This window comes from Bidens hawaiensis, unplaced genomic scaffold (genome assembly GCF_021521415.1).
Source record: "Bidens hawaiensis isolate Kalapana, Puna unplaced genomic scaffold, B.hawaiensis_p1.1 tig00022145_1, whole genome shotgun sequence".
NCBI classification, from domain to species: domain Eukaryota; kingdom Viridiplantae; phylum Streptophyta; class Magnoliopsida; order Asterales; family Asteraceae; genus Bidens; species Bidens hawaiensis.
This window is the reverse complement of record NW_027493427.1, coordinates 206,796-227,699: the sequence shown is the minus strand read 5'-3', so window position 1 is coordinate 227,699 and position 20,904 is coordinate 206,796. Positions and strand designations below refer to the sequence as shown.

The 20,904-nt window shown below is 33.2% G+C and overlaps 2 protein-coding genes across 2 annotated transcripts; one reads left to right on the top strand and one right to left on the bottom strand.

The window, feature by feature from the left end:
- The first annotated feature begins 5,766 nt into the window (after positions 1-5,766).
- Positions 5,767-13,066, top strand: LOC143564655 (phosphate transporter PHO1 homolog 1-like). Its single transcript, XM_077051864.1, has 13 exons — positions 5,767-6,186; positions 6,451-6,745; positions 7,238-7,625; positions 8,400-8,448; positions 8,800-8,871; positions 9,139-9,268; positions 10,693-10,813; positions 10,895-11,144; positions 11,252-11,401; positions 11,493-11,645; positions 11,880-12,158; positions 12,269-12,405; positions 12,758-13,066. The coding sequence occupies exons 1-13, from the start codon at positions 5,962-5,964 to the stop codon at positions 12,846-12,848; spliced, it is 2,340 nt and encodes a 779-aa protein (XP_076907979.1). The 5' UTR covers positions 5,767-5,961; the 3' UTR covers positions 12,849-13,066.
- Positions 13,067-14,773: 1,707 nt separating this feature from the next.
- LOC143564656 (ABC transporter G family member 21-like) lies at positions 14,774-20,501 on the bottom strand. The gene is made up of 6 exons (XM_077051866.1): positions 20,255-20,501; positions 19,279-19,738; positions 18,850-19,188; positions 17,382-17,579; positions 17,014-17,192; positions 14,774-15,648 (listed from the first exon to the last, which is right to left on the bottom strand). Exons 1-6 carry the CDS (start codon positions 20,480-20,482, stop codon positions 14,998-15,000), a joined length of 2,055 nt encoding a protein of 684 aa, XP_076907981.1. The 5' UTR covers positions 20,483-20,501; the 3' UTR covers positions 14,774-14,997.
- Between the last annotated feature and the right edge of the window lie 403 nt (positions 20,502-20,904).

Sequence of the window (20,904 nt, the reverse complement as noted above, 5' to 3'; positions counted from 1 at the left end):
CATGTTAACTATTTTTGGTTAATCCCCCAAGAAATTGTATAGTAAGAAATCATTTGTTTGTTTAATTCTATTAAATCAAATTATTTTGTCATAATCAATTAAGGGAAAGAAGTGGTATCAGGGCCATGTTTTTTGCTTGTTCTTGATTCGATCAACTGGTTCCTTAATCCTACTCGGAATGGGCTTGCTTTTAATTTTTTCGTTTCACAATATCCCATCAAAAGAAACGAATGTTGTTTCTGAATTGAAGCTGAGTGATACATGTCTTTTTGTTCTTTCGTATTCGATTCCAAGAATCAACAATCTAATAGCCTGCTTATCAAATTCCAATAATCTAGAAATCCGAGCCAAATCGATACAAAAATAGTATTTTGGATTCCGTTTTGTAATAGAATCTACATTGTCTTGACATTACCGTAGTTGGTAGGAGTATATCAATGCTAAAAAATGACTATTTTCTCTATACCGTAATTTCTAAGAAAGAGGGAAAGTTTAACTTTGGATTAATTAGGAACCCAAATACAATTCAGTTTTAACACAATTTCCATATTTAAAAGTAAAACTTTCTTACTAATAGAGAGAAAATTAGCCAAAGTTTAAATCTTGGTTACCTACAATTTTTATACCCTAAAAATTTTGCCATGGCTTCTCCCCATATACTAGAGGAACATGGTTGTCACAGGACTGGTCCGTGGGTCAACGAAAACAAGTTAGGGCTTTAGACCCAAACTTAATTAACGCCTTCAAGTCCAAAAAGAAAAACATTATAAATAGATATATTGTAATATGTAAAGTAAATTTAAAGTAATATATTGGTGTGGTGGTAGGTCTGGTTGTTAATAAAGTATATATCATGAGTTCAAAACCTATAGAAATTAATTTTTTTTTAATTTTTTCTTAACAATTGTCATAAAAAGTCCCTAATATCTTATTTCAGTTTAGGCCTTCATATTTATTGAGCTGGCCCTGAGTTGTCACATAAATTTATTCCAAAGCTAACCCTGCTCTAGTGGGTAGCTTGTTGAACTTTACAAATCATAACTAAAAACAAAAGAAAAATGATATAAATGTATAACAAATTATTAATAGTATCAAATTATCACAACTCATCAAGAGAGACAAAGTATATATTCGTTTACACATGTTAATATCCTTGTAAATGTCCATCAAAGAATCAAAACCTTGTGATCACGTACATCATTATCCACCATGCATAAGGGATAATATATGCAAAAATGGGCATATACTTGCTATAATACCATGGTGTCATGGTTCAGTGGCCTTCATGGCCTAATTTAAGAACATTTGGAGTACTAATAAGAAGTATATACCCTGGATGAGATAATACTTAAGTTCTTAGAAGAAACCCGAACGACTGGTTCCTAATCCATTAAGCTAGGAAATGGGATCCACGCATATGAATATGTTAATATCCAAAATATATCTTTTTATGCTTCAGAACCGTATGCTATTTGATCACTTAACCATCCCTTTTCAAGCACTTCCGAAGCCTAGGATTGCAATATTACATGGTCACGAATGACTCATCGATTGAACTAAATGCCCGACACACTGTGAGGATAGTAGAAGGCATATATTTATGATTCAACTACATATTTTGGCTGAAATTCATACATTTAATTAATTTTTACTACTTCACAAAGAAGAAAGAGTCCTACCAGAAGTCCACTGAATATTACAACATTTAATGGATAGGATTCGAACGTTTTACATAACATAAGATCGATACTAACAAACGAAAAATTGTCAAAAGAAGTTTTGTTGCATGTCATTCATGTACTAAGGATTGGATTCCTTGATAAATTTCTTTTTTCTGGAAAAGGTAAATGGCATATTTTATTGATGAAAAAATGAAAAGTACTTCAAACAATTTCTAGAGTGGTGGTGATAAAGGCCCTGGCAGTCTGGTACACCTGAGTGCTAAGAGTACACCAAATGTTTCTATAAACAAAATATCATTTACAAGATAGAGAAAAGCTGATCAAACCCTAGTTAGAACTCAGAACTCTTAACTTTTTAGCAGTGAGGATTGTGCATGGGTGACCAAATTAAGTTATGGGGGTTTATGATGCTACATTAATATTGCTACTTATAGTGCCATATGTGCCCATTCATATATTCCAAGCTCACCTGTAGTGTCATATGTAACATTTTTTCTTGCTTTTATAATTAACTCTTCACATGGTTCCCAAAAAGGACAACTGATGAAGACACCGTTGGTCATTCTACTGTCATCGGTGCCATTTTAGTATGACCGAATTTACTTAAGGTCAAAGGAGAAAAAATAAATATTGATATGAGTTAGGAGGTGTGAAATGCACGCTTGTTCAAAGCCATCATGTACCTAGAAACCTCTATGTTCTAGGAGCAAAGCTCCTACATGGGGTTCTAAGGGGGCACCGCCTAGGTGGGTTCTAGGGATGAACCTCCTAGACCAATGGGTTCTAAGTGGTTTCAGTAGTGATTTACTACTGATCAGTGACAACTTGGTCATTAGTTGTAAATCACTACTCATCAGTAATAACTTGCAAGCATTGGTAACAAAATTTCCACTTATTAGCTATGACTGATGGATTTTTACTAATTGTAACCGTTCAAATGTTGATAGCTATAACCACCAACTGTTATATCATTTCGTGAAGAATTACAATGTATCAGTCCAATCATTGTGTTGATTCTCAACTGATCTTTGGCCTCTTTGGAGTTTGGAACACACAAAATTAAACTTTGTTTTGCAGAGAAAATATGTTCTCATTCTTTGAAGAACGTTGTTAACATGATATCGATTTAATACACGATCTACGAAACTAATTGTGGATTTTGTAAAACCAACAATTGCATTAAACTGTTTGGCTATTGAGGGTGTAGAACCAACATGAAGTGACTCTTTGTTCATGTGTCTCGGTGCACCCATGTGTTCGTTGATATCTTTATCTTTTATCATCAACATACACCAATGCACATGAACAAGTTCATTTTGAATCAGATACATTGATAATGAAAGATATGGGAATTGACTTTTGAAGTCCTTAAATATTCTTCTTCTGTTTGTAGAATATGTACCAATCAAGAGAGACACAAATCGATATCAAAAAACCATTCTCAATGGGTGATATCCTACTCACACCCATGATTTTCATCCTAGGGGGATTATTATGTTTCCTTCAGCGTAATTTAAAAATAGTTTATCATATATATACTTATGTGTTTTCTTCTTAATCGTAACTACAAGCTAGCAAAAATAGTTTTTTAGAAAAAAAAAAACTAGTAAAAGTAATTAGGAATTTAGGATAGAATAGTCGTACCACCTCGTCATCTCCATTTTACCCAAGTGTAATTTAGGATAGAACAGTCGTACCACCTCGTCATCTCCATTTTACCCAAGTGGCCACTGAAATCCATCCCAATCTCCATTTCGTGCACCCTTTAGACTGGCATCCCATTCGGTCTGTCTTGAAACACGGACCAAAGAGTCTGGCATGCATGTGTGCGAGTCAACAGGTGAGTAACCCGCAAGATGCAACAAAACTGATTGGTGGGACCCCCCTCGCGTCAAATACGTTTAACTGTGAAGTTTCTAATGAGATGTGGTGCATTGTTGCTAGTATGATCACAATTGAAACCAACCATCTAGTATTCTTTTATACATTCACGACATGAAAAAGCACCACATTGCGCACGGCCCGATCCACAAACATCCTTATAATGTCCCGTACTTTACAATCTATTTATCTTGTTTGGGTTCACCAATTCAACATGCACTTTATTCTGTTTACTTTTGACATGCATTATATTTAAGATATATAACTTGACACCCAATTAGCTAGAAAAATTTTGTAATTCTTAAAACTGCGTAAGTAAAACATATGACAAAGACCTCTATATTAGTTTAATCAATTTGTAAAGACACGACAAAGTTCAAGGTTTTAGAGCCCTTCTAGGATTATGCAAAATCAATAATCATTGAGAGAACATGATAATATGCTCAATATCTAGTGTACAATAGGCTCGATCCAAATACTCGAAACTTATCTAGAGTGTGAGCATGCCCGAATCAAAAATAGACAACCTTTATATCGTATATATCTTTAAAACTTCATCATTGATATTCCTTTAGTTTGTTATAATGAAAGTGCAAAGAGACATATATCATGGCTACAAATTCCGTTTCTTTGGCATTAATGCTAGATAGATTGAGGTCATCAACTTTTTGTTTATTATGTAATATATGGTTTGTAAATAACTTGTTATTTAAGTATAAAGAACATTAAACTTTCATAAAGTTAAAGATCAGAACAAAACATCGTGCTTGGTAAAAAAAAGTGCCAAACTTTTACTTGGTTTGCAAAAAATGTTGATTTTTTTTTATTTTGCAAAAAAAAAATGTTTTTTTTTGGTTAGAAAAGAATAATAAGACAAATAATGGGTAAATATTTACTTTCTGTCACAAATCTCTTTTTCTCTTACACTATCTATAGCTATATGCTGATGACTTAGTGCTTATCATACGTAAGAATATGCCAATCATCATCGTTATTATTCTTGTTATGATTATTAGACAATACCTCATCTTTCGTAGCAAAACAGAACGATTTTTTTTCTTCTATTTTGATGTAATCAAAAACTTACAATTTGAATAAATTTATATACTAAATTTCAATAGAAAAAAAAAATCTTTTAATTACTATCTCTTTTAATCGATCAGCAATCATCGTTTCAATTGAATTATTTTTAGATTAAAGTTATATTATTTCTTTCTTTCTTTTATTTTTGATTAAAAAAAAAAGAGTTTTAAAAGTTTGAAAGGTAAAGGTGACCCTTTAGGCCTCAGCTATTATGGGGTGAATAAAACAAATCATACTTCTACTATTAAACAATACTGGCTACAATGCAATTATTAGCAAACACCTTCCATGCATGTGGTATGTCATTTTCCTCTTGAATCCGTCTTTAACCTTTAACAATGTCTGCCATTTTTTTTAAGAATAGTTATATATAAAGGTTAAAAAAAACAAAATAAAGTCAAACAAATATTAGTGAAAAAAATAGCTTTTAACAAGTAACTAACTACAGTTAAAAAAAACAAATAAAGGCTTGTAACTAGTGGTATCAATGTATATATGTAAATTGGTATGCTTCTATTAGATGAGTGTTTGAGTTCCAAACACTATCAAAAAACTTATATATTTCTTAACCAACTTTAGTTCAAAATGTGTAGGAAACAGTGTTTCCCGACTCATATTTTTATGGTGTTAAGTTGTTGTAAATTTGTCAGCAAAATTAGCTTTTATTATTATTATGCTATATATATATATATATATATATATATATATATATATATATATATATATATATATATATATATATATTTGTGGGAACCTTGTTGGAAATTTGTTGCGTTCATAGGAAATCTCGGAATTTTACATATGAAAACTGGCTCTTTTCTAGTAGATAGTGAACAAATTGTCTAAATTTAGGATTATGATTAGCGGAACATGTCCATTTGCTAGGAAAAATGACGGAGGGGGCATAAAAGAGTGTTACATTACATATGTACTCTATACGTTCCTCCTTGATATTCGAACTTTTCGTAAGAGCATCCAGGCATTGGCACATCATATTTGAAAGTTTGCAAATATACATATATGTATTTTTTTGATGAACATCAACGATAAACTTAGGTCCTATACAACTCCAAGTGGAGGGTATAGCATAGGATAAATGAAAAATAGAACACAGGATATTTTAGAATGTGCTGCTAGAGAATCAGTACTAGCCACTTCATTTAAAGTTAACCTTTTTCATTACACTAATTTCATGAGTCCATAAATAATGTGTTCATGGGCTTCTATTAGACACTCTCAACTCACAAGTGCATAAACGAAAACTCTCTCACCTATTGTGAGGCCGTTAACTCGTATAGTCACGTTAAAAGAGAAGATGGTGAAATTCACTAAGCAGTTTGAGGGTCAACTAGTTCCTGAATGGAAAGAAGCCTTTGTTGATTATTGGCAACTCAAGAAAGACATCAAGAAAATTAGTTGTGACTCAACTTCTCCTTCATCAAAGACAACAAAAAAAACATCTTTAACTAACACACTCTTCTCCTCTATGCACAAACTTTCCCTATTTGGGAATCAATGCAGAGATAGAGAATTCATTCATGTACTCATTCTCTTTCCCACTCTATTTTTGTTTTTATTTCAAACGACAAATTTCTTTTACTTCACTTCCGGGGACTAGAACCCAAGTCCTTCAGGTGATTAAGAGACTTTGGCTCTGCCACTGGTCCACCAACCCCATGACGCTCAATTTCAATTAACTAACGGATTTTGTGATCATTACCATGCGTGCCAAAGGCTGGCTGCTTTGCTTGAATATATGTATGGCTTAGGCTTATCTAATGTGGTTTGGTTTATCTTTTATCAGGTTCACAGTAAGCTTGAGACTGCTAGTAAGGGAGTTGTATACAAAACTGAATTGCTAGAACAGTTTGATCATACTGAAGCAGCCGCAAGTGCATTTTTTGCGCTTTTGGATCTGCAACTTAACAAAGTGAACGAATTCTACAGAAAGAAAGAAAAAGAGTTCCTGGATAGAGGGGAATGTCTTGAGAAACAATTACACATTCTTGTGGAGCTCAAAACTGCTCTCAAAGACCAGCACAAAAATAAAGCTAATTCATCCAAGGATGAAGACTCCATATCTGGAACTATTTCATGTGGTAAGAAAGTAATATTTTAGAATGGTCACTTAATTTGGTTTAGTTAAGTAGATATGAGACAAACATATAAAAAATAATAAAAAATATAAAAAAAATGTCCACTTTCTATTTACCATTTCATTTTTCACTTGATTCTTTTTGTGGGGCCAGCTATACATACCGTAACATTTAATGCTACACCATTTCAAACTGTCTTCGAATAGATCGGACAATCGTTTTGTCAAAAAAAAAATCAAAGTTTGACCATCTATGGTCAGAATGGTCGTTCTGATTTTGGCTAATAGCTAGTTCTAACAAATAATATTCAAAGTTTTAGCCTCTATGATTAAAATGGTCGTCCGAATATTTTTCATCTAAAAGACGTTCTAAGCAATAAATTTTAGTCCTTTTGTGGACGGCCATTTGATGGTGTGAAATTAAACGAGGGTGGTATAGCTATAGCATGACCCTTTTTCTGTCTAAATAATGGATGTTTTTTTTATCTGGCCGTAGATGAAGAATCCAGTAGGGGCATGACAGACCACGATTTTCTAGAAGAGGAAAATTTAGAAGAAGATGTGGAAGCATATGATATGCAATGTTTACCAGGATCAGAAAACCTTGAGAAAGAAAGATCAAAAAACGAGGGTGAACGAAGTCTTTCTCGTTGTATTAGTAACTGCCACGAAAAAAAATTGAAAATTCGCATTCCGCTAACCAACCCGACACGAACGTTCTCTTATCTACTTTGGGAAGATTTGATTAACCAGTCATCCAAAAAACAAAATGGTCAGGATAAAAAGCTTCACATTAATAAAACAAAGCTCCATCATGCTGAAAAAATGATTCGAGGAGCTCTCATTGAGCTCTATAAAGGATTAGGATATCTCAAAACTTACAGGTATTATTTTGGTTTAGGTACATTATTCTTTATTTAACTAGTTTCTCTAACATTGGAGCCTAAAGCTTGGATGGCATTTGTTACATTATATTCTTAAGTTTATACTTTATACCATATATATACTTTAATCCACATTATCACCAAGAGAACTTTTATTTACTAAGGCTATCACAATATTCATGACTCTAAGAATCTAGGTTCAAGGCATAAATTAAACAGTTTTTTTGTGAGAACATACCGAAAAAAATAAATTCTTAATATTTCTAATTTTAAGAATTTTCAATATCTAAGAAAATAATCCTCTTTATTTTTTTTAATAAATTACTTTTAAGGGTGAGATCCAGTATAAATAAAACTAACATACTAAACATATAAATAAATAAATAGAGTAATTATAGTTTTGAACTAGAGTATAGTTATAAAAAATAATATAGCGTAATAATAATTACTATATTTCAAAATTTATAATGTAATAATAATTGCTCTAGTGTTAACATAATTATTCTAATTATTTGTACACTTCTCACAAATTATATTTACCAACATATAGTGCAGATTATATTACCTACATATAAACTACAAATGTTATAGCAATTAAAAAACACATGTGAACAACTTAGTTTATTGTTTTCTATGTACATAATATACACATTTTTATATTGAAAGTACGAAATTTAAAAAATATGAACCATGGTTAACTTTTATTTTTTCGTAATGATTTAATATTTTATAGGGAAACTCATGTATGGATTTTTGACAATTGATTATTTTCAGGAATTTGAACATGCTCGCCTTTGCAAAGATTTTAAAGAAATTTGACAAAGTAAGTACATGGTGGACGACCAACACCATGCTAGTGGGGTGGTCAAGAGGTTTTTCTTTTGGGTCCCAATTCGAATCCCGGCTCATGTGCGCGCTCTAAAATATGGGCAGCACCACTGTAAGGGAAATTCGAACTTGGGTAATGTGATATCGCAAGTGTTATTACCCTTTCAAAGAGACACCGTCGTCATTATGACACACGCCTTTAAAAAAATAAACAAAGTACATGGTGTACGTTTGATATCTCAAGTAGATTGACAAAATCTTATTTATTTTTTGCTTCCTTTTTCCTTAAACTTTATATTTTTAACTAAGATAGATATGCCACCTTATGTTGTCTTGTTCTTTACAGGTTACAAACAAACAAGTTCTTCCCATTTACCTGAAAGTTGTCGAGAGCTCTTACTTCAACAGTTCAGACAAGGTAAACTAGCTTTAGTAATTTATTGAGTAGTGCTTGATGGCATAGCCACAATAATATGTCAAAGAATATAATGATGATTGCGGGTAATCGAGCATGAGATTTCCCATTTGCTGGAAAAATTCAGACCATATGAAGTGGCTTAATTCCCATATTCAACCTTTTCCATGAAGCCAATAATCATACACTAAAAAATTAAAGATTCATTCAATTTATATAATTTATTTCCTACATTCATGACACATTTCAATCAATTTATTTGTATGGCAGGTTATCAAGTTGGCAGATGAAGTTGGGGAGATTTTTGTGAAACAATTTACAAAAGATGACCGAAGAAAGGCGATGAAATACTTAAAACCAACTCAGCGCAAAGAGTCTCATGTTGTCACATGTTTCATAGGTGTGTCTTTACTTTCTTTTGTTACCTTTTCTCTTTTGAAATGACCAATATGATGGAGAAGCAGACTAAGAAAATAGTTGGCCACCAAAAGTAAAAAAAAAAAAAAAGATCAAGAATTTGAAGATAATATATAAAAAATAACCCCATTTTTTTTTTCCAAAACATCTTTCCATTATTATTGAGCATTTATGCGGTATATACCCTGGTAGCACTGTGACTGAAACGATGTACCACAAACACAACAATTGTCTAGCTACCAATAATCATAGTTTAAGTTTGTATGGCCAATTTTTTTAAAATCCATGCAAGTTAAGTTCTTTTTAAAATTATTTATTTGGCACTATTCTGGTTCCCTATGTAAGATTTACAAGATTAGTATGACTTTTTAAATATAATAATTTAAATGCAATGTTGTACACTACAACAAGTCTTCATAAATTAAAATATGTGCAACAATTATGTGCAAATATTATATACAGGTTTTAGAATGTGTGGGATTTCACTTACTTTCTCTTTGTTAATTTTATTAAAAGTAATAGCCGTGACACACTTTTGATGCAACTTTATGGTTATACACATTTTTAAGTGTATGAATATGTTAAAAAGTAATAAAGTTATTTGACTGCGTTAAATTTAAACCTTTTAAAAGATGCTCAAGTGGGTCACATTGCCACTGCTTTACTAGTTAAAGGCTAGTGATGACTTGCTAGAGCGAATAGACCTTTTTATCCTCATATATATTATAAGTAATATAACAAATCTATTCACAATTAATTGACCTATCTTTGCCCCTACCAAAGATAAAGGGCAACAAAAATATATTACTTAGCTTTTTTGACTGCCACTAAAATATGTGGAAAACCAACACAGCATGGATTTCTAGTACATCGATCACTTTGAAGTGTGATCTTTCTCAGCACCATATCTTAGTGTTTCTTGTAAAAGATCGAAAACATTTGTTTGTCCTATAGGCACGAGACATAACATCGTGTTGGAATATTATTTCCATGATTTATGACAATGGACAGCAATTATCTATATCTCCTTTTTAACATATGAACACTAAAAGAGAATATCTTAATAATATTCTTCCTTAAAAGTTTTTCATTTTTAATATTGTACTAATTTGAAAATCCTAGCATAACCATTTAATGTTAACTTAATATACATTTATCTTGTAATTTAATTTAATTTAATTAGATGATTTCTAATAAAAAAGTTTATATAGTAGGTTAATTTATGTTTATCAAATATACTAGCGAGTTTAAGAAAACAAGTGAGTTAAGATGATAAGTTGGTTGATATTGCTATCCAATTTTCGTGTTCGCTTTGTTTTGTTGTTAAGTTTGAGTTATATTGATTCAATCACTGGCTTCCAACTAGTTCAGAATTTTATGTCTGATATTTGTTCATGGTTTTCATAGGGCTATTTACGGGATGTTGCATTGCGCTCTTAGCAGGGTATGCCGTCATGGCTCATACCACCGGAACATATGGACCACAGAGTAATACCATATACATGGAAACTGTGTACCCTCTTCTTAGGTATGCAAGAACTTGTTACACATTAATATAAAAAAACATCTATACATATTACATTGTGACAATACATTCTTGATATTTCAGCATGTTCAGCCTATTGTTTTTGCACTTTTTCCTCTATGGATGCAACATTTTCATGTGGAGAAAAACCCGTATAAACTATAGTTTTATCTTTGAGCTATATCCAACGCAAGAACTCAAGTATAGAGATGTCTTCTTGATTTGTACCACTTCGATAACCGTTGTAGTGGGGGTCTTGTTTGTCCATCTTTCGTTATTGGAAAAAGGGTATTCTTATTCTCAAGTTGAGTTGATCCCTGGTCTGCTGTTATTGGTAAAGTGATTACTTATATATCATTTTTAATGATTTTGAAGTATTGGAGTAGAATATTATTTATATCAAAAGATTATAAAACATGTGTATTACTTTCTATTTTACAGGGTTTTTTGCTATTGCTTGTGTGCCCCATCAACATAGTTTACAAGTCAAGCCGCTATCGTTTGTTAAGCGTACTAAGAAACATCATTTTATCGCCTCTTTACAAGGTTGTGATGCTGGATTTCTTCATGGCGGATCAGCTTTGTAGTCAGGTCCAATACTCTCTTTGTAATATCAATATTATTTAGTAAATATTATATAAGTCATAACATATTGTTTAACATGAACTTTCATGTGAAACAGGTGCCTATGCTTAGGAACCTTGAATATGTAGGATGCTACTACCTAACTGGTAGTTACAAAACACAAGACTATGGATATTGTGTTCGCACGAAAAATTACAGAGATCTCGCCTACGCTGTTTCGTTTTTGCCTTATTACTGGAGAGCTATGCAGGTTTGGAAACAATATATTTTGTGCTAGGGTTTGGATCAGATGCAAATTAAATTAACGTGCTAACTATGAGAATCAAGTAGTGTAATTAGAGTGTAGTGTAATTACACTACGATATAATTACATAATTACACTACTTATATATATACATATATTTGATAAAAAGCAAACGGCTGACGATTTTTCTCTTCTTTTTTGTATTAATTTTTGTGTAATCATTCTTATATAACTGTGTAGTGTGCTCGGAGATGGCTTGATGAAGGCGACACGGGACATCTGACTAATTTGGGAAAATATGTTTCCGCAATGGTAGCAGCAGGCGCAAAAGTGGCATATGAAAAAGAAAAGAGTGGGGGATGGTTATGTGTGGTAGTGATAATGTCAAGTATCACAACTGTGTATCAACTGTATTGGGACTTTGTTAAGGATTGGGGTTTGTTACAGATGAACTCCAAGAACCCTTGGTTAAGAAACGAATTGATTCTTCGTCGGAAGTTCATTTACTTCTTATCCATGGTATATAATATGCTTATGCTTGATAAAAATTGTGAATTTATATGATCAATGAATAATTGTAAAATATGGGTCGAAAGTTTGTTAAATTTTTCCTTTGCAACATTTTACAGGGGTTGAATGTTGTTCTGAGACTAGCTTGGTTACAAACTGTCCTACACTACAAATTTGGGGGCATTGATTCCAGATTGACAGGGCTATTTTTAGCAGCCCTTGAAGTCATTAGAAGAGGCCATTGGAATTTCTACAGGTAAACAAAAACCACATTTAAATAAAAGTTAAAGAGAATTTTTACTTCATAGTTCATATGAAAATAAACTAATTACTCATAAGGTAAGAAATCACTAGATAAACTTTGTAGAGTAAATGCAACTAGATCTTTTATCATTTTGAACAGACATTAAATGCAACATCTTGATACTGTTAGGCCAAGGGTGCGCTTTGGTAAATGCAACTATAACTAATGCGCACTATTTTGTTTTATCTGAAAATAAAGGCAAATCCACATGGACTTCGAATGTTTAATAGTGAATTTGACTTCAAAATTCGACGTTATGCTTCACAAATAACTTACATGTGTGGCCTTTTGAACTGTCTTGCAGGTTGGAGAATGAGCATCTGAATAATGCAGGCAAGTTTAGAGCAGTGAAGATGGTACCTCTTCCATTCCATGAGGTGGATGAGCAAGATTGATATTTATTCATATGCAAATTCTCAAGAAGAGTTGATGGTAGAATAGGATTCTTTAACCAATTAAGCCACCTATGGTTCACAAAGGAACCTTTTAGCCTCACAAGTTGAGGTTTTAGGATCTTGATTTTATTCTTCTTTATCTTTCTTGTGGTCAGATTGTGCAAATAATTCAAATTATTTTGTACACAATTTTTGTCCTCAGTTTAATAGTGTTGGTGGCAGAATTGTGGTTTAAGGAAGATCGAATGAAACGAAATCTATGCTCACCAAAGATTTTGTCTTTGATTAGAATAATGATCATAAGAAATATGATTAATCTTGGTGCTGGAATTAGTCTCCGAATACACCTTTATATACATCAATAAGACCTTTAATTTTGGAGGTTGAATTGTCGGCAGTATTAACTCACAGACGGTCTTAAACTCTTAGCCATCGCCATTAAAACTGTCAAATATCCGGTCACGAGTTTGATAATTATTTACAATGATGAAACCTAATTAAATGCATATATAATTATACTACTACATAAGTTTTAGTTTACTAATGTTGTATAATTGTAGTCTAAAACCGAAGAAACCAATTAAATAACAAACCTGGAACTTGTATGAAACTGTAAATGAAGAAATTGAAACCTGGATCATTCTTTGAATCGTGTAATCATTATGGTTTATCGGATTAGACAGAGAATTTTAGACGGAATTTGAGAGCTTGTTCTTTGTGTGTTACATGATCAATCAAGAGAGAGATTCGGCGCCACTAGGAAAACATTGGCCATCTCTTACATAGACCAATTCATCCTTTGTTTTTATTAAAACAATAAGAACTCCAATTAAGCCCAATTAATATAATACTTAAACCCAAACCCAAGTGCTTAAATAATAAACCCAATGTTATTATAAAACCCAAATAATATTTAGAATTAAATCAAACCTGACGCATTGCCTAACTCTCGTTTAATTAATCTCTAACGTTATTTCCTTGATCGACAAGTTAACCCAACAACACCAAATTACCAACAAATAATCCAATACTGGCCGCTAAACTAAAACACTAAATTACTAACAAACTGTAATAAGAATAAAGAAATGTAACTAAACCGTTCGTATTTTACTTCGTTGGTGTCATTTGAAACCGAATAAAGAAATTTAATAAGAATTTCAAGAATGATATGCCCATAGCCAAAGTCTTCTTCATACATAGTGTAACCTTTCATTTTGAATAACTAAACAAAAGCTTAATTCTTCACTGAATACAAATAACAAGCACAGTTTAAGGGGCTATCGAGTTACCTGAACTAATGCACGAAAATAGTTTGCCGAGTTGCATTTAGTCGTAGAGGATGATTAATATAATCTAACTATATATTAAAGCAACACGATTTTTCCACATGACATCTTTCTAGGGCTTCTACATATGATGCCACATAGATGTCATTTGAGCACTTTCCTTTTTTATCATCTCTTCTTCCAAACACAATGTGAATATGGAGCATGAACCCGTTTAGTTATGTTATAACCCATGACCTGGTTTCTCTTTAAATAAAGATAACATTTTGTAAAATCTTGAAAAATAAATTATTGTGTGATACAAGTCTCGAACCTAAGACATCATGTTTTAAACTAAAGATGATTACCAACTCCACTTAAATAGTTATTGTGTTAAATTTCTTGACTTTTAAATGATATATAGTTAGATTCACTTATAATTAATGTATTACATATAACAATTTTTTTATTTTTATTATATTTTTCACCCGTGTGGAACACGGGCTCTAACCTAGTAAAATACTAAAACAACAACGTTGTCGTATTCATTAGTTGGTGATGGAATTCATTTTTGGAAAACCACTCTTAGAGTGAATTATTCTTTATTGATTTCTAATGCTTATATTCTTGTTTAAAATGGAGTTACAATGTATTTCCTTAGAAAATTTATTAGTAAATCACAAGCAAGAACAATAACTATAATGAGCCGAGTACAAAAACTTTACAAATATAGTTAGAACTGCATAAATATACATTTACAAGTTAAGTCAACTGTTTCTAATTTTGCATCAAGTCCATCTTATATATAATCAATTCTTTTTTCTTAATTACTTTTGGGATTATTCAACACATGAGATAAGAAATCAAGCCTAGCTAGACATGAGTCAATGAGATTTGCTCATCCTCAATGCTACATAAACCAAAATCCTGTACCCCACCAACATTACACCCAAAGTGGCCACATCCCACCACAAATGTCCGAGACTCAAATACTCGATCCCTGGAAAATCCAAAACTCTACATCGATTACCACTACCGCAGTCATAAACCTCATTTTCACTGTATTGTACTTCCACTAGAAGCTTATAGCAATAGTGGCTAAAAGAGATGTATTTCAACCAACAAATGAATGGTGGAATTTGTTGAATATAGTAACCCCCCGCGAGTAAAAACACTAGCATGATCACTGATGATAAGGTGGTTGCTTGCTTTAGGTCCATAAGTATGGCTCCTAGAGCTAGGCCAAGTCCTTGTGAAACGAGCACGTTAAAAAGAATTATTAGAACTGTTAGCACGAATGTGATGAGTGACGGCTTGAGCCCACCCATCCAATATGTAACTGTTACAAAGATGGTTGGGAGAACTAGTTCCATTGGCAAGTCCCCTGCCATCCTAGCAAAGTAATAAGAAGAAAGGCGGTACATAGCCGATGAGCGTTCTCTTATTAGCATTGGGCGCTCTTGAGGGAATGTGAATATGGCATTGGATAGAGGGTAAAACCCCCAAAATATTGAGAAGAAGAAAAGAAGTCCCACCTGTATAGATCATGTATTCATCGATCATAAGCATAGCAACTAGTTTGCAGAATGTTTGTGAACTAAAGAACCATATATTTGAAGATAACATAAAAGTTTATACAAAAATTGGTAATTATTAAACAAAAAAAGGTCATACGAAGATAATTAAGGGGCTTAAGGGTAGTGCGTCTAGCTAGATGACTTAGGCTATGTGTAGTGGAGAGCTACAAAATGGGGGCGATTTTCGACATGTGGCGGCACATCAGCAAAGAGGCAATTTTCATTTTATGGGTGTAATAGTGTTGTATGGGCAATTTTCACACGTGGAGGGCTACCAATAGTCATTTTATTATTTTATTATTATATTCATTCATCACCAGGCGACATGTTCTTGTCCCCCCCCATCGCCGAGGGGGTGGTGTTACCGCCGGAAATCCCCCAAATTCGCCTCACATGTCGCCCTACTACACACTGTTTTATGGAAGTGTTTGTAAATAGAGGTAGTTCGCTACATGAACAAGCGAACTTATGCAACAACGCACAAAACTTAGTCAAGTTTGTTGGGTTAGGCATTGGAGTACCAACTTCGCTCCCAATGCAAGCAAACTGATCAAAGATCAGTATTTAATTTCGTTTCTCTTTTTCTTTTCTATTTTTTGTTATTTTTCTCTTATGATTTTTAGTCTTAATAAAAAAATTGTTACATGTTTTTGTCTAAACTTGCGCCTACATCCTGATATAAAGTTTACAAAAGAGTTGTATTCAAAATAATTTGTTTTTCGGTTTCATAAATGTTAAAAAAATAATTTATTTTGAATATAACTAGGTTTAATTTTATTAGAATTTATATGGTAATTTAGACAATATTTGTAAACAAGAAGTAGGTATTTAAACATTCTCTAAATTAAGTATTACAATTTATATAAAAAAAAAAGTTGTATATGTTAAGTAAAAATTGAAAAAAAAAATGATTTAACTTGGGTTAGTTCACCTGGCATGGGTGCGAACTTGCACCATCCAGCGAACTTACATGGCTTAGTGTCGTCAATTGTTTGATAAGTTCATATGACGTCCTTGTTGCGAACTGTCTAGTAATGCAAACACTTTCGGAAATGATCTAAAAGTACGATTAGCACATCTCTAAACCACTTACAAAATCACCTCTCATGCAAATTGTAAATTAGCCCTACAATAACATCAATAACAAATTAACACTCTCTATTGTGGTTTTGGATTAATTAGGCATGTCACACTAATTGGCCTAGCCACATATGTATATATATCAACTGTGTTCTTTACTGTTCTATGCGTTTAATGCTTGTATATATTAAGTCATATATAGACGATCATAGTGAAAAAAACAACGAAAGACGATTATGGTACCTGATCTTGCAAGTGTGATGTGTCAGAATGCCACCATAAAAGACCCGATAAGATTGAGACAGACATCACTTGAAAAATTCTTAAACCAGAGTACGATTCATGCCGCCTTTCTCTAAGACCTCTTTTAAACAACACTTTAAATTGTGTCCACCAGCTTGTGGTCCATCTGTTGTCACAACCTGTGATCACACACCACTTATATATTTAACTAGGAACAAAATATTTTCTTGACAAATTAATTAAGATTATGATCATAACTAGAAATCTTTTTATTTCACTTTTTAACGCTTAACCACCTATATGACCTAAATCATGTGACAACTAATTAAATGACTACAAAAAGATGGCATTTATTAATTTGAACTTACTTCTAGAAGACTGTGGTCCTCTAATAGCACGAGTTGTCTCATTGTCATTTTTATGGATGTCAACTTTAATGAGAGGGTGAAGGGTTTTCTTGTAAGATGATATGAGAAACAATTTAACAGAGTCGCGATCTTCTTGGCGGTCCGGTGTACTTTGTTTATATTGTTGATGATCATCTGGGTTTGTACCAAGAGCCACTCCTGTATATGTGATACCATAATATTATTCACCATGTTTTTTTCATCATTTTTCATAAATGTTAAAGCAAGCATATGTTAGAAAAAAAGTATCATGTTCTAAATTGTAGAGCATATTTATAAAGAAAATATCGAAAGATGACTAAGAGCATCCACAATAAGGACTTCGAAAAACATCAGAAAACATGGATAGTCATCCGTCACGTCATAAAAACACCATTCATTAAAAACTCTCAAAACTCACCCAATAAAAAATCTTAAATATACTAAAAAGTATTGTCACATCATCATCACCTTTTACATCAAAACTCCCCCGCCCGACCCCCCATCACCAGCAAAAGGGACCACCTCCATCCCATTTTTTCTAGTTTTTACCCAGTAACTTCTTTTAAAACTAAGTCTCAAAAATCTTGTCCACAATAAGCAAAAACTGATGACGTATAAAAACATCCAAAAATGACTCTCAAAAACATCTGATTATTTATGCTCATCTAAAATGAGAGAGAGAAACCAAACATATAAATTAGGAAATATATCTCATAGGGTGAAATTTGAAAAATCAGAAAAGCAGCTAGCACTTTGGAGATATTTAATTTTAAAGACTTTTCATATAATAAGAGAGAGGCACCATATCATTTAGTGCATATCATAATTTTACATGAGGGTACAAACGAGCCGAGCTGTTCGTGAGCTACTCAAGATCGGCTCATTAAAAAGCTCGATTGAGCCGAGCTAATTCAAACCCGATCCCGAGCTCGAGCCTAAAAGTAAGCTCGTTTAATAAACGAGCCCGAGTCTGAGCTTCACTTATCGAGCTCGATCTGGCTCACGAGCCTAAGCGAGCTCATCATATATATAAAATTTTAAAATGTATATTAAAAAATTATTAATTAATATATATAATTTTATGAAATAGTGAACAAAAAAAACTAAATAATATATATTATTTTTTACATAATATTATAATAGAAAAACATATATAGCAATACTTTTATATAAAAAATAATTAATAAATAGTAAACGAGCCTAGCCCGATTCAAGCTCGAGCTTGAAAATCTACTCATGAACCGAGCTCGAGCTTTGAAAATAAAGCTCGAAATAAGCCGAGCTCGACTCTGTATAAGTTAAACGAGCCGAGCTCGAGCCTAGTCGAACTCAGGCTCGGCTCGGCTCGGCTCGTTTGCACCCCTAAATTTTTACATTTCCTTTAGCAGTTTCATTTATACTAATTAATATTCAATTTAAACAACAAGATTAGGAGAACAAAACATACCACTAGCAAGATCAAGCAGAAAATCAGCAGGGTTCATCAAATTAAAACCAGGCACAAAACCAATGGAAGCAAGATAGTCCATAACCTCGCCCGCGTGACCACTATAAATCGGGCATCCATCAGACAACACCACAACCTTATCAAACATCCAATACAATCTACTTGACGGTTGATGGATCGTTGTGACCACACTCCTCCCTCCTCGAGCCAACCCTTTCAACGTGGCCATTAACCGTAGGGCGGTGGTGGAGTCCAGCCCCGAAGTGGGCTCATCCAAAAGCAGGAGGCTCGGGTTCACCAGTAGTTCCTGTCCAATACTAACCCGCTTTCTCTCACCACCTGTATTATACCAACAGTAACATTAGTAATAGTGTATGACTATTCATGTAGTATGATGTACTAACCTTAAATCTTACAACAATTAATAACCTGAAACGCCACGAATAAGCGGCCCACCCACTATGCTGTTTCGACACCTAGTTAGCCCGAGTTCGGTTATGATGAGCTCAGCCTGCTCAACTTTCTCTTCATGTGTCAAACTCTTGGGCAACCTCAACATTGCAGCATATGTTAAGGTTTCTAAAACCGTTAGGTGCGGGTACAACACATCATCTTGTGTCACGAAGCCGATTTTTCTTTTCACGGAGCTTGAGAACGGTTGGCCGTTGTATGCTATGCTGCCTGAAATCTTTCCTTGTAGTCTACCACCAAGGGCAGTTAACAAGGTGGTTTTCCCACTGCCTGATGGACCAAGCATAGCTAGTAATTCCCCTGGTCGGACAACACCGCTGACTCCACTGAGAACCGTTCGCGTTCTCTTTGATTCAGATGATGTAAAACAATGGTCTTCTCTGGATTTCAAGTTAATAGAGTATGCCAGATCTTCAAACTGAAGGTTTAGTTAATACCATAAAGTTATTAATTAACCAAAATATATGCAATGTGAATGTTCTATCTTTTTAATACATATTTTTCAAAGTTTTAATGATGGTCATGCTACAACTAGACCACAATCATCTAATTTAACAGCATTAAACGATCTTCCACAAAACACTCAAACGACCATTTTGAACCAAAAAATATAGTCAAACTTTCAAAATTATCTGTCAAAACAGTCGTTTGCACAATATCTGGACGACCATACTCTAACCTCAATTGGTCAAATTTTTAAAATTACTAGTCAGAACGGCCGTTTAACAAATATTTGAACGGCCATTCTCAACATAGATGGCCAAACTTTAAAATTTTTTGTTCAAACTGGTCGTCTAACCTCTATTAAGATGGCCGTCTGGAACGATGTGATATTATATGTCAGACAATGTGTGTATAGACGTTGTGTATACACGATTTTGCTAATATTACTCCTCTATAATAAATGCCAATAGCTCTATTAAATGAAAAGTACCTTGAGTGTAATAGGACGTAAAGATTCGCGTAGAAAAGGCAATTGTGACGGTGTCGATTGGTTTTGATTTGAAACTCTAGACTCCAAGGTAGGATTAATGTAATTAGTCGACCCCGGTGGCTCCGCATGAACTGTGGAGGTCTCCATTTTTGTGTTAATATGAGGTCTAGTAGAAGTTGGACTGCCTGTCACACTTGAAATAGTGGGCTCAAACTCAAGAATTGGCATGTTTACACATAAAAGAAAAATGGAACTTAAAATGTGTACAAATGGGACTAGAGCATGGAAATAGATATGAGGTTAAAGGCAATTAAATAGGTTCACATGTACATGCTGAGAAAAGAGGAAATGAGAGAGCATTTAAAGGAAAAGAAGTATAGAGGAAAAAGTAATATGGGTGAGTCATCGATGGCTACAGTTCTTGTATTAATGGATTATAATGTGACACTTTGACTTAATGAATAAATTTAATTTTATGCTAACTTAAGTGATTATTGAAGGTAAAAGAGAAGGGCAAATTATATATCAAAATACTTTTAACTACTTAAATGCTTCCATATTTTGTATTTTTTTTTATTTTTAGTGTTAACTAAATTAAAAAAAAAACACAAAAAATTCATTTTCCGGACAGTAGTTTCTCTGAGGGGGCT